At 37.9% G+C, this 14,255-nt stretch overlaps 3 protein-coding genes across 5 annotated transcripts; 2 read left to right on the top strand and 1 right to left on the bottom strand.

Annotated features, from left to right (window-relative positions):
* Positions 1-429: 429 nt before the first annotated feature.
* Positions 430-4,461, top strand: LOC111796536 (thylakoid lumenal 29 kDa protein, chloroplastic). Of its 3 annotated transcripts, none has more exons than XM_023679195.1 (11): positions 430-624; positions 699-800; positions 1,076-1,160; positions 1,348-1,382; positions 1,530-1,595; positions 1,711-1,751; positions 2,005-2,135; positions 2,380-2,486; positions 3,321-3,458; positions 3,752-3,886; positions 4,081-4,461. In XM_023679195.1, exons 1-11 carry the CDS (start codon positions 523-525, stop codon positions 4,189-4,191), a joined length of 1,053 nt encoding a protein of 350 aa, XP_023534963.1. In that variant the 5' UTR covers positions 430-522; the 3' UTR covers positions 4,192-4,461. The 3 variants fall into 3 exon arrangements, with proteins under 3 accessions (XP_023534963.1, XP_023534964.1, XP_023534965.1); XM_023679196.1 differs by having other exon boundaries at positions 534-624; positions 677-800; XM_023679197.1 differs by having other exon boundaries at positions 534-624; positions 677-800; positions 1,059-1,160.
* Positions 4,462-7,628: 3,167 nt separating this feature from the next.
* On the top strand, positions 7,629-9,386 carry LOC111797709 (VQ motif-containing protein 9-like). The gene has a single exon (XM_023680817.1). The coding sequence runs from the start codon at positions 8,023-8,025 to the stop codon at positions 9,025-9,027; it is 1,005 nt and encodes a 334-aa protein (XP_023536585.1). The 5' UTR covers positions 7,629-8,022; the 3' UTR covers positions 9,028-9,386.
* A 1,751-nt stretch (positions 9,387-11,137) lies between these two features.
* Positions 11,138-13,606, bottom strand: LOC111797213 (14-3-3-like protein A). Its single transcript, XM_023680163.1, has 4 exons — positions 12,959-13,606; positions 12,235-12,357; positions 11,626-11,742; positions 11,138-11,515 (listed from the first exon to the last, which is right to left on the bottom strand). The coding sequence occupies exons 1-4, from the start codon at positions 13,442-13,444 to the stop codon at positions 11,465-11,467; spliced, it is 777 nt and encodes a 258-aa protein (XP_023535931.1). The 5' UTR covers positions 13,445-13,606; the 3' UTR covers positions 11,138-11,464.
* Between the last annotated feature and the right edge of the window lie 649 nt (positions 13,607-14,255).

Genomic DNA, 14,255 nt, shown 5'->3' with positions numbered 1-14,255 from the left:
AGATATGGTAGCTTCTATCCTATAGCTTGTATCCTATTTAAACGTTGTGAATATCAATCAATGAAGATTAGATCGTTTTTAAGTTTGTATTGTTTTGTTGAGTAATAATATTTTTAGATGTATTCACACTTTTGAGCGGTAGATATTATGTGAAAATTGTGTCCTAAATTTGGAGTAAATATTTATTCCATTAAAAAAGAATTGATAATAATTTTTATTTAAGAAAATGTATATTGTGAATGTATTTACTAAAATTTTGAAGTAAAAGGATTATAGGGATAAATAAATAGTATTATACTAAATTTAAAAGGGAAAAATATAAAAATAGTTGAACAAAATATAGTGGGACCCAAGGCAAATGACGTGGAAGACAGTCCTGATCAGGATATGATTACAAACTCCCGCTCTCCACAAATATAGCGCCACAGAATCTCTGTTCGCTAGTCCATTCGCTCCATTCCGTTCTTCCATTTTCTTTCTTCCACAGAGCTACAGAGAGCGAGAGAGAGAGCTTTGTTCACAATGGGAGTCTCCTTCCTCTCGTCCCTGACTTCCTTTCCTACTCTCGTTCCTCCTCAATCCGCTCTCTCCTCCGCCACTGCATTTTCTCCTCCTTCGCACATTGTAAGTCTTCCGTTTCTTTGATCATGCGTTTCTAATTTCTGCCTCATCGTAGATTCTTTTGTGTGAAATTTCAGGTCAGAGTTCGTTGTGCTCAGATCAAAACGGATGCTAACAATGAGGATCGGCAGTTTAGTAGAAGAGATGTTCTTCAAGGTTTTGGTGGTACTGTTGCCCTGGTGAGAGCCATTTCTTTCTCTCTCTCTGTGAATTTCCACATTCTTTTCTCCGTACTATGAGAAATTTCTTTGACGAGTGAACTAATTCGACCAGTGCTTTAAGTGTTACTCGTTTTTTCTGACGAAGTATTAAGGATACGAGTTAGTTTAGCTGCTTTTGCTCATCATGTAAGAAGAGAGTGAGCGATCAAACGCTTATTTTAGAAATTTATTTGAGTTTGAATGAATTAGAATTAAGTGATGATGAGTTTCTGCCAGTTGCGACCTCTTCTTAGGGATTAATGGTGAACTCTGACCTAATGGTGGAGCCGGCTTATGCTGCTGATTTAATACAGCGCAGACAGCGATCTGAATTTTTATGTAAGTTATAATGCTCTGCATTACTGTTTTCCAGTCGATTGTTTGCTTTCATTTTTGGAAATGATGTTACCATTCCCGAGTGGTTGAAACTTCTTGTAAATAATGCAATGTATTGTATTTCATTCAAGTGCTTACATTCTTACAAATGCCTCTATTACTTATTTTGCTTTTACAATATTGATTGCAGCAAGTATCAAGGGGACCTTTTATACGGCTACTAAGGTATAAATCCAATAAATCATTACTAGACTCAAGCTGATAGATTGATACCTTTTTTAGTTTGCACACTTCTGGATCTATGTTCTTATAATCAGACACTTGGTCCTTTGAGAAGATACTCATCCCCTTTCTTTTCTTTGTTTATCTCAGAAGAATCCGGACATTGTACCCTCCCTTTTAACATTGGCACTAAATGATGCTGTGACTTATGACAAGGTCAGATAAAAATACTTCCGCTCTAAGAATTTACATTTCTGGATTTAATTTTATTGCATCGACAAACTAAATAGATTGGAAGGAATACGCTAATAAAATTTGATTGATTTTGTAGGCTACTAAATCTGGAGGGCCAAATGGATCCATCCGCTTCAGGTGCTACATTTTAGATGCCATTTCCTTCTAGCTGAGAAATAATTCATTAACTTCCATATTCGTGCATTATTGATGATTCACAAACGCTTCTCAAATATGGGGCTTTTTTTTTTTTTTTTTATGAACATTGTATTATTGGTGTTAAATCATTATCCTTCCTCGTTTTATAGTTCCAATTCTTTTCAGCCAACACATTAGCACTTTCTCCACTATAAAATATATTAACTTCTTTTACATGTTTTCTTCCATGAAGTTCAGAGATTTCCAGACCTGAAAATGAGAATCTTTCTGCTGCCCTGAGTTTATTAGAAGAAGCCAAGAAGGAGATAGATTCATATTCAAAGGGTGGACCCATTTCCTACGCAGATCTTATCCAATTCGCAGGTTTAATGGCTTAACAATTCCCATCTCTGGACTTCTTCAATTCATTGATCAAGTTCTTTCTGATACCTTTTTTTTTCTTTTTTTAGTTTTTTTAGTAAATTAAAATGGTGCCGGTAATTAGCTAAGTTGTGAGTTGGAAAAGGAGGTGATAGTGATCTGAATCTCTATTCGTGTATTCTACTAATGCTAGTGCGTTTTCTGAATAAATAATATCAATGAGATCGAGTTCATGTTCTCCATGCAGCACAAAGTGCCGTTAAATCCACCTTTCTAGCTGCTGCCATCAGAAAATGTGGCGGGAATGAAGAAAAGGGAAATTTGTTATATACTGCGTATGGTTCCAACGGGCAGGTCTGTTATGCTGCATGGATATCTGAATGGTTATCACAAATATACTCATCTAGTACATGCATGAGCCTGCGTAATTGTGTCTGTAGATCTCCTTCTAGTTGAACTGCCGAGAGATCTTCACTTTAGCATCCACCCCCCCGGATGTTAGAATGAGCCCGAGTAAGATCTCTCGGCAGTTCAACTAGAGGGTTAGCATAATATTCCCATTAGTGATACTGTATTTCTGAGCTGACAATCCTCTGTGGTCTGATTTTCAAAGACCACCTTTCTTCTTGAATCTGCTGCATTCTTAGGCAACGAAAGGCATGCAATCAATTTGATCTTGTCAAGGGATGTTAGAGTGAATAAGGTTATTAAAAAAGAATGCTTCTGGTTACCAAAGTTAGTTGAAATAATCATGAAAACGAGTTTCTTGCATCTGTTTATAAACAACATAAGATTGTGCTAACTCAATTGAGGAACATGCTTTAAGTCATCACTACTTAGTTGCAAATACGATTGGTGTGGATACCTAGAATTACTCGTATTAATTTATAGCTGTCAAAATAATTATACCTACTTGTGTGCTTTCTATGGAAGTATTTGTTGAGTGAACTAAATTTTTCAGTATGAAATTTGGTTGAGTTGATCTAAGGATCCTCTACTTTTCTTGTTCTAATTGGTTGGCCATTTCTCTGTCTTTGTCCAAATGGATAGAGAATAGATACTTTATTCTGAATATTGTAGTCTACGCTTATGCAGCAACGAATTTTGTGTCAAAAAGGAACATGACATTTGACAAACTTTTACCATTTGGGACATAACCCAAACAACAATGTCTCCTTGTGCCTACAGTGGGGCTTGTTCGATAGGCAATTTGGAAGATCAGATGCTGAAGCGCCTGATCCAGAGGGAAGGGTTCCCATCTGGGGGAAAGCTAGCGTGCAGGAAATGAAAGAAAAGTTCTCTGCTATTGGACTTGGTCCACGACAGGTATGTTCCTTAATTTAAAGTTCCATTTGAAATATTGTTATGCCTTACAAGATGTAATATGTACATATATTTCTTGCGGATTACATATGTCAAAAAACTTAATTGGTTGATGTAGGTAAGTATATTAAAAACTTAAAGAAAAGTTTATCACTCTTATAACACGGTATAATGCAAAGAACTGGTATGATGAATGAGGTACAAAGATGCAGGACCATGAAATTATTTTCAGATGCATTTGTCAGCGTATATTATTTAGTGAATGAATGCTAAAACCTTGTTTGGTGATTCACCAGCTAGCTGTGCTGTCTGCATTTTTGGGTCCTGATCAGGCAGCAACTGAAGAATTTTTAGCCTCAGATCCAGATGTTCTTCCATGGGTTAAAAAATATCAACGGAGCCGTGAAACAGTATCTCAGACTGATTATGAGGTCAGTGCATGATTATTTATTTCTTTTCTAGTCAGAATTAATGTGGATAAAACTAAAGACTAGTCTTGATGTGAGAATGTTGAGATTTCTACCCTTTTTTAGTGGGCATGAATAGGATTCTCATACCATGTATATTTTGACTTCACCTCGAATTCTTATACTCAGCTTTATGGCTTTATGGCCTATTCTTTCAGGTCGATCTAATAACTACTTTGACAAAGATAAGTAGCTTGGGACAGCAGATAAATTACGAAGCTTACACCTACCCAGTTAAGAAAGTTGATTTAAGCAAACTCAAGTTATAGTGAGTTTTGAACGGATGTTATACTCTAAGGATTTGGTCCACAACAGGTATGTTCTTTACTTAGCTAAGTCCATTTTAATAGCCATGTCTTTGAGACCAAGGTCCCTTGGTTTTTCGAGTTCTAAGATCGAATTATCAATTTTTAAGATGGTAATTAGTGTTTTTATAGACTGACTCAAAATCTCACTCAAAACTCTGTTTAATTTTGTTCTTGAAGAGCCACCAAGACCACCAAATTTTATGAGTTTGAGACCGAACTATCAATTTTTGAGATGATAATTGGTATTTTTTATCAACTGAATTATGTTTAGATTGACTCAAAATCTCTTTCGTTGCTCGCTTCAATTTATGATCATGATGGTGCTTAAAAGTCAATACCAAGCCCTCAAACACATTATCTTCAACACTTTTAAAATTGAATTTTCATTTCTTGACTTTATATAGCACTTAAACCCAATTCAAACTACTTTGTGGAAGCCACATAACGTAAGTCCAAACCCATGGACCCATGGACGAAAATTCTCTCTTGAAAGTGCCTAAAAAAGCTGTCACCCAATAAATGAAATTTATGAACACAAAACTAACCCTACTTAATATAATTAATTAATTATTGTATCTTAACATTATTTGTGGCAAATGAATTACACTGTTAAATAACTTTATTATTATTATTTCTTTTTTCAATTCACTTTTACAAATATTCTTTCATGCCTAAACAACATTATAATCGTTTTTATAATGAAAATTAGAGGATAAAAGAATAAATATAAAAATAATAAATTGCATAATTCGCTTTTAAACTATAAAAATAATAACGGGAGGAAAATAAAAGAAGAAAAAAAAAATTAAAAAGATTCTGTAATGATGTCTTTTTCTTTGAGATGGATGAAATTTGGTGACAACAACGTCCTTCCTTCCCGACGGTTGCTTTGACCAGAAATAGTACTCTTTGACTCACTTTTCTTTTGTTTCTTTATGACCAATTTGCCCCCTGACTTCTCATATTTTAATTTCTTTCGAAATTATAATATAAATATAGGAAATTTGTGTAATATGCAATGTTAAGGATAAAATGGAGGCATGATGGATTCAATACCAACCAAACAAAACACATGGACACCGACCCGAAACCAAACTCGAGATCTTCCCTAACATAGCCTGCTTTTTGGAAGACATCGACCCAAGTCTCCTTCGATTGACCTACCTTTTGAAACTAATTCAATAGAGAACTAGTGTGTGACGAGCATTACACTAGTGTGGAGTCTCCATTGTTTTGTAAGTCACTTCTTGTAATGACTCATGTCCAAAATTTAGATTAAGATTCAGATGGTCCTGACATTCTCCTGCAACATGATCACGTTACCTATTTCTTGCTTTCTAAAAGTGAAGACTATCCCCACAAACCAACATGAGTTCTTCTAATATGTTTTGTCCTTCATACACATGTATCTCGGAAAAATTCCTAAGAAGTCACTCAACATAGTAATGTTCAAAGTAAAACACGTTTAATTATAGAGTTCCTATAATTGAGTCACAAAAAAGAAAGGTGCACTATGTTGGTATAAGTAGTAACTTTCATTTTCTTTTAAGTTTTTCTGAGTTATCTTTCTTATTCACAGAATGACTCTCATTTAGATGTGGCATCGATCATCACCCAAATTAGATAATTTTTTTTTTTTTTTTTTTTTAGACACCTTCACCCAGTTACATGGTCTGGTTGGTATTAAAATCATTTTTAATTATATTTTCTATTATTATTATTATTATTATTATTATTATTATTTTGCATTTATAATTCAATTTTTTAAATAGAAATACATCGTCACTTATGAAATTAAATATGGTAGTATAATTCAACCGAATTTAATTCATTTGGTAAAGGTAGACCCACACATATTTATCGTACAATTTAAAATTAAGTAATTATAAAAAAAATTATATATTCTATTTAAATATAAGTGGTTATTTGTTCTCACCCACTAACCAAATCGTATATTAGCCAAATAAGAATGTAATAATTATTCTTTAACAAAAAAAATGGCAATTATAGAAATAGAGAATATGATAATTTAAATAATAATAAATAAAATTAATGATATTAAAAAATGATCGTTTCTTAAACGAAGAGAAATAAAGAAGAATATTAATTAGAAAACAAAATTTGTGTAATTCACGAACGTTCTATATTTGCTTAAGCAACCAATAAATATAAATATTATTAAAATATAGAAAACGTTACAGATTCCTTCATGCTTATCTAATGACACGAATTCTTCATTTCCAATACTTTAATTTTTTAATTTAATTCCAAACCTCGTTCTTGTCCTATATGCCCCAACATGAATAATTATAATTATTTCTAAAATTTATTAAAAGAATAGGAATTGAGATGAGACTAACCTCTTAGGATTATGTTTCGTGAGATTTCACATCGGCTAGAGAGGAGAACGAAGCATTACTCATAAGAGTGTGTAAACCTCTCTTTAATATACGCGTTTTAAAATCTGGAGAGAAAGCCCAAATAGGACAATATCTACAGGCAGTGGGCTTGTACCGTTACAAATGATATCAGAGTCAGACGATGTGCCAAAGTGATGCTAGACTCCCTAAGGTGGATTGTGAGATTCCTCATCGGTACAGTGATGCTGGACCCCCTAAGGGGAGGTGGATTGTGAGATTCCACATCGGTACAGTGATGCTAGACCCCCAAGGGGGTGTGAATTGTGAGATTCCACATCGATACATCAATACAGTGATACTAGACCTCAAGGGAGAGGTGGATTGTAAGATTCCACATCGATACAGTGATGCTAGACCCCCAAGGGAGAGGTGGATTGTGAGATTCCACATCGGTACAGTGATGCTAGACCCCCAAGAGGGTGTGAATTGTGAGATTCCACATCGATACATCAATACAGTGATACTAGACCTCAAGGGAGAGGTGGATTGTAAGATTCCACATCGATACAGTGATGCTAGACCCCCAAGGGAGAGGTGGATTGTGAGATTCCACATCGGTACAGTGATGCTAGACCCCCAAGAGGGAGGTGGATTGTGAGATTCCACATCGATACGATGCTAGACCCCCAAGAGGGAGGTGGATTGTGAGATTCCAAATCGGTACAGTGATGTTAGATCCCCAAGAGGGAGGTGGATTGTGAGATTCCACATCGGTATAGTGATGCTAGACCCCCAAGGGGGAGGTGGATTTTGAGGTTACATCCATTGGAGAGGAGAACCGTCATTCCTATACATTTTAAAACTAAATCCGGAGAGAAAAAGCCCAGAGAGTACCATATTTGTTAGTAGTGACTTGGGCTGCTACATGTTCGAGATTCAAAATAAAATTTTGAATTTGAATTGAGTACGAACATTTTCCTATATCTCTCATGTATGACAACATTAAACAGGTAGAGAATCATAAACATATGAAAATTGGTGTGGCCAAAATGACATTACACATGATTTCATAAGAATTATTGGTAGGTGGGGCAAAGGAAATGAGATAAGAGTAAGAGACTCCACTTGTTCTGTTCTCTCTCTCTCTCTCTCTCTCTCTCTCTCTCTCTCTCTCTCTCTCTTGTTTCCGTGATATAGAGAGTGTTTGTACAGGTGGGCGAACTCTGGAGAGCCTCAACGATATCTTTTACCTCTAAATATTTTCATTTTGTTCTTCAAATTTTCACTGCAACAACAAGAACAACAAGAACAACATCGTCCAATTTCACAGACGTTGGATTAGATTAGATCTACGGTTGTGTTTAGAGCAAGAAGAGGGGTCCGGCCATCTGGGTTTTGATTTGTTTTTGTTTTTTTTTTTTTTGTATGAAATATGGAGAAAAGCTGCCAATCTTCTGTGACGGGAGATTCCTCCGCCGCTAATAATGGCGGCAGTGCGGCCGCCACAGGCAGGGACCAATATCTCAGGCACCTCGATAAGCTTTCCCACAAAATCTCCAAGCCTAGTTTCGTTAAGAAGCCCGGGGGGTTTGATTCTTCTATCCATTCCAATCCTAATTTTACTCAGAATCAGAGTCTCCCTCAACCGCCGCCGCCGGAATTGGCGGTGCAGGCTCAAACCCAACACCCACCGCAGCACAATCAGCCGCCGGTTTACAATATCAACAAGAATGATTTCCGAGATGTGGTTCAGAAGCTCACCGGATCGCCGGCACATGAGCGGTTCTCGAATCCACCGCCGATTCATCCACCGAAGCCTCAGAGCTCTCGCCTGCAGCGAATCCGACCACCTCCACTTGCAAACGTCAGTAATCGTCCTCCTCCGATGATAAACAGCGCCGTTCCTATCCCACAGTCGCAACAACCACCACCACATGGCCTGAACCCTAGAAATTTCATTTCATCGGCTAACAATTTCGGCCCCATTGGACGGCCCATTGCACCGCTTTCGCCTCTGCCACCGCTTCCAGCCGTCCACGCGCCAGCTGAATCTCCGGTTTCAGCTTATATGAGATATCTTCACAACTCATTTTCAACTCTGGATTCTAATCAGAAACAATTCTCGGGGTTTTCACCTCTAGCACCTCTTGTTTCGCCTGGTTGGAACAATTTGACCGCACAGCAACAGGTTCCACCGCCGGCCATGGCGGAAGCGGCCACTCCTCCTCCTCCTCCACCTTCGACGGCTGCAATGGCTTCAGAACCTCAATTCTCGATGCCCTCTTCGCCTCTTCCATTCGGATGCATGAATTCACCAAGATCAGCATACCCTTTGCTGTCGCCGAGCTTGCTTTTTTCGCCGGGGCCGTTAGGGTATCCGCAGCTCCCATTGTCGCCCACTGTGCCAGTGCCAAGCCCCAGATGCAGAGGCCTCTGAGTTTTCTTTCATCATATGGTAAGTTTGAAAAGAGAAATTGGTTAATCTTTGTAGTTCCTCACAGCTCTCAGGTTCTTTGTTTTCACTATTAGATTATTTTGTATACATGTTAAGATGAAGGGTAATTTGGATGATGATGAGTTTGTGAATTGGGAATGAATTTCAATTTCACTACTGGTTCAGAAACTGGAGTTGGATCTGTAAATCTCCTGGAACACCTTTTTTGTTTTTGTTTTTGTTTTTGGTTTTGGTTCTTTGTGTTTTGAGGGTTAAGGGGTTACATTTACGGCATTCAAATGCTATAAGATTACATGTAAGAGACACTTTTTAAGCCTAAGCTTTGTTCATCTGCCTTACAAGACCTTGTCATTTGGTGGCTGGAGCTCATACTCAACAGTCCTGATATTGCCTACATGTTAATGAGATGGAATCATCATAGTATTTTAAGCATAGGCTCGAGCTCTCGTAGATGGCTTTCTATTCCTTCAACAACCCTGCTAACAGTGAAATCGAGCTCGGCCCGGTTGGACTCGATTTGTCTAGTAACGATTAGGGCCATTTCACGAAGCTTAGCCTATGTTTTCGAATTTGATGAGATCTTGTTGCAAATTGTTTTGCTTTTACATGGGGTTTATAGCAAATAATCTGTGTTCCAAATTGTGCTTTACGAAGATCAAGTAAAGAAGATGGTAAGGAGGTCTGTTGTGTGTGTGTGTGTGTGTGTGTGTTTGGAATCCATAAAGCTGGTTTTCGCTGCCACAGAAAGAGCTCCCAAATGGCATTCTTGTGGAATTAGAAAGCTGGGAGTTGCAATCATTAATGTTCTACTGTGGAAGTTTGAATATTATTCTTATTTTTTGGCCCATTAGAGACATTTGAACTTAGTTTTTAAATCTCTTGGATTTTATTGCATTCGTCAACCTTCTACTTTCTTTGACACTACGTTAAGTGGGCGAAAGCAACTATAGTTGGATTGGTTAATTGACTACAAAGTAGGATGCTTGGAAGATGAATTTTGGATGAATTTGCAACAATTTCATTCCCATTCCTCCTTTTTGGAAGCAGTAATCATATTCTTACTTCAAATATTTTCTACTTCCACCCGTCCTAGAAATGAGTGGAAAAAAAAAGCGAACTTATGCTCAAAGTGGACAATATCATTCCATTGTGGAGAGTCGTGTTCGTCTAACATGGTATCAGAATCATGCCCTAAACTTAGTCGTGCCAATAGATTAGTAAATCCTCAAATGTCGAACAAATGACTCCAAAAAAGAAAAAAAAGTCTACTAATCCTCGAAGAAAAAGTCTACTAATCCTTAAATGTCGAACAAAGGACTCCAAAAAAAAAAAAGTCTACTAATCCTCGAAGTCAGTAAAAAATGACTAAGACTCCAAAGGAATCGAGCCTCGATTAAGGAGAGGCGTACTTTGTTCGAGGGGAGGTGTTGGATGATGAAAGTCCCGGCTAATTGAAATGATCATGGGTTTATAATCAAGGAATACTCTCTCCATTGGTATGAGGCCTTTCGGGAAAGCCCAAAGCAAAGTCATGAGAGCTTATGCTCAAAGTGGACAATATCATACCATCGTGGAGAGTCGTGTTCAAGACAACAAACCGTCTAAATTTCGAAGTTTGTGTCTGCTTGGTCAATAGTTCTTAAAAATGGATGATCTAACATATTCTAATGAGATCATAAGTGCCCCTAAATAGACTAAAGACCTAACAAGCATTTGAAACATTTATAAACATTCATAGGGTTTAAAAATAATTTTCAATCAAAAGAAAATCAGTGAAAGAGTAATTGAAATTATAATTTGGTTTGGAAAGAGTAAAGAATTTTAAAATACGTGTAAACGTGTACTATAATTAAATAATAATCCCTTCTAAACTAGGCTTTCACAACATACCTGACCGCAGATATCAACTGAGCACTGAAAAGATGACCTCACAGAATCATAGGCAGCCCTGCAGAAACTGAATACCAAGGCATCTATGATAGCAATTTCTTTGCCATTGGAATTTCTTTCATCTCACCATTCACCAATCAACATAAATCCCTACAACTACATGTGCCACGATCACATATAGCAGGATTCAGATCAGATATCATAGGGAAAGTTCATATAATTACTTGAGGAAGATCCGTATCGAATAAAGGTAGATCAATTACATGATGCTTAATAATATGTAGCATTTATATTGGATTAAAAAAGCCAATTCAGAGACATGGAATTGATTGGTCAATAGAAGAAAAAGAAACGAGGGGTCGGGGGAAAGACAAACGAGCACGTTTTTTCCAGAGTGTGGTGATGATTATAAGGCTAAGAAATACCTAGATAACAATGGAAAAGCCAAAGTTCCAAACAAGCACTTCTCCAGAATAAAACATGTTAAGGAGAAGTTGAATCCTGCACGTGCAAATCGATTTGCTCACTACTATTCGTCATCGCGTTTGGGAGCTGCTTCTTTGATGTCATCTCCATCATCCTGATAACAACCCAGAAAAGAATTTGTGCATCAGTAGCAAATATAAAGTGGCAATAGTCAAGACACAGGAGCAGATAGTCAACAAAGATTTTAGAACATGAACTAATTACCTGCATGTCCGAAGTCCATAGGGTGAGGTTGTCACGAAGAAGTTGCATGATCAAAGTGCTATCTTTGTATGATTCCTCGCCCAGAGTATCCAACTCAGCAATTGCCTCGTCGAAAGCCTGAGAAGTACGATGGTAAGTGATTTGAACTGACTTATAGACTACAACTTTAGGAAAAAGATGGTGTCATTCCAGACTGTCGAACAGAAAATATATGGTTCGTGGTACGGGTGCAAATTGAAACCAAAGAAAAGAAAAATTAAAAACTGAGCAAATTGATCAAAACCAAGATAGCTCAGTTTCACAATACTTTTTGAATCCCAAACATTTCAACCTGTTCGAATATGGTCCGTTCGGTTGATTATGATTGATTCGTTTATACTTGGTTTTATACTTTGTTTCAGTCAAATAGATTGATTTCCAGGCATGGTCAGTTCAGTTTATAACAAAACAATAAAAAATAAGAATGGGTTGGCTGCGGCATCAGCCAAGATCTATACCAAAGCGACTCACTTGCACAATGTTACACCCAATTATAGGTTGCAAATATTGAAAGAAATAAAAATTGGCTTCAGGACAAGATGCAAGGGAGATGCAAAACAATCGTGAAACCTGTTTAGCAAGGCTGCAAGCCCGATCAGGGGAATTCAGAATCTCATAGTAGAACACTGAGAAGTTCAAAGCCAGCCCAAGTCGTATGGGGTGAGTAGGAGAAAGTTCAGCATTTGCAATATCCTGCAAACGTAAGAGTTGCACTTCATTAGAACAGTAACTTAAGCTACTCGTAGCCCGAGTATGCATATGGTTAATGCAATCATGATTTTAATTTGAAGCTTAAACCTCACTGACAAGCAACTCGCATTAAATGCAAAGGAATCGCTACAAAAACAATTTGAAGTTCATATTTTCCCATAACTCTTCCCAAGAATTGCGATGCAGTGAATTTTAAGCATATTGAAATCACTTTCCCAGACAAACTCGTGATTTAACGAGAGATGATTAAATTTGTGCTGAAAAGAAAGTATCAAAAGAGAATAGGCTTAAGAATAACGAAGGGGGAAAGTCTACTTTGATGGATTTGTTTCTTCTCAAAACAGACAATATTATCTCATAAACGCAGGAAATTTGATCAAGTATGTAAAGATCAACGCAGTATTTTGTTAGTTGATTAAAATGTCTCCAAGGGAGAAAACTGCGAGACAAGACTGGGAGACCTAAAGGTAACTACTCCACGACATTCAAATAGCACTTGGAAAGAATGAGAGAACGAGTATTAGATACCTAACAAACCGACTGATTATGATAGGTGCATCGTAAAACAGAGACGGAATCAAACCTGAGCAGATTTATAAGCAGTGAGGGTACTTTCGGCAGCTTCCTTCCGCTTGGCTCCGGTCTTGAATTCAGCCAGGTATCTATGATAATCGCCCTTCATTTTGAGATAAAACACCTTGGAGTCTCCGGACGCAGCGGAGGGAATAAGGCGCGAGTCAAGAAGATTAAGGATCCCATCGCAGATGTTAGACAGCTCAGTCTCGATCTTGGATCTGTAATCTCGGATGATCGAGACATGATCATCGTTCCCTCGGCTCTCCTCCTTCTGCTCAATGGAGGAAATAATCCTCCAGGAAGCTCTACGCGCTCCAATAACATTCTTGTAAGCAACAGAGAGAAGGTTCCGCTCCTCGACGGTAAGCTCCTCGTTGTCTACGGCGGCGGAGACCTTTTCCATAAACTCAACCATCTCCTCGTAGCGCTCGGCCTGCTCGGCAAGCTTAGCAAGGTAAACAAACTCCTCGCGAGGGGAAGAGGCGACCGCCATTGCAGAAACAAAGAGGAACGATTAGATCTTATGAGTTCAAGAGGGCGGAATCGAAATCGAGGGAGAAGGAACCGAAGGAGTTGGAGTATTTGGTGTTCGAGTTTTTGTCTTCCTTCTGCGAGAGCGAGAGAGAGAGAGAGAGAGAGAGAGAGATAGTGGATCGATAATTGCGTTGAGGACGAAGAGCAGAGAGAAGAGATGGATTAAATGTGAGCCGTTGGATTCAAGATGGACGGTGGAAAGATGTTCAAAACTGTGCGCCTCCTGTTTTTTTGACAGCTTTTATTATTTATTTTTTTCTTTTTCCTTTTAGAAATCTTCGGTTTGACAGCCTGACATGTACTAAAGCAGCTGGCAAGCACGGGTTTTTCTCCCTCTTTTTTTTCTTTAATGTAATGAAAAAGTTAGCTCTTTTTCGTGAGATGTTGTTTGGGCCGATGGGCCTAATATGGGCCTAAGTTCGGCCAGTCTTTGGCCCATCAACCTCTTCTGAGCCCATCCGTACAGCCCATTTTCAGTCCACTAAGACTTCTCGTGAATGGAGCGTGGGATGATTTTTAAATATATTTTTAAAATGATAAAAATGAAGACTTGGACACGTGCAAACTCCACAACCGAGGGAGGTTGGCGTTGAGATCCCAAGGGTGGGTCTCACGTGCCATCACGTGACACCCTTTAATATTTTATTATATTCTCACAAACTTACAAATCATACACACACATTCCCTTCCTTTTCGTCTTATGAATTTTTAATATTATATCTAATAAATACCGGATTTTTGTTGGGGGGGTCGAGACACTGTAAGATGGG

Source organism: Cucurbita pepo, chromosome LG06, assembly GCF_002806865.2.
Source record: "Cucurbita pepo subsp. pepo cultivar mu-cu-16 chromosome LG06, ASM280686v2, whole genome shotgun sequence".
NCBI classification, from domain to species: Eukaryota; Viridiplantae; Streptophyta; class Magnoliopsida; order Cucurbitales; family Cucurbitaceae; genus Cucurbita; species Cucurbita pepo.
Note: the sequence above shows the minus strand (reverse complement) of the source record. Positions and strands in the feature narration are given on the sequence as shown.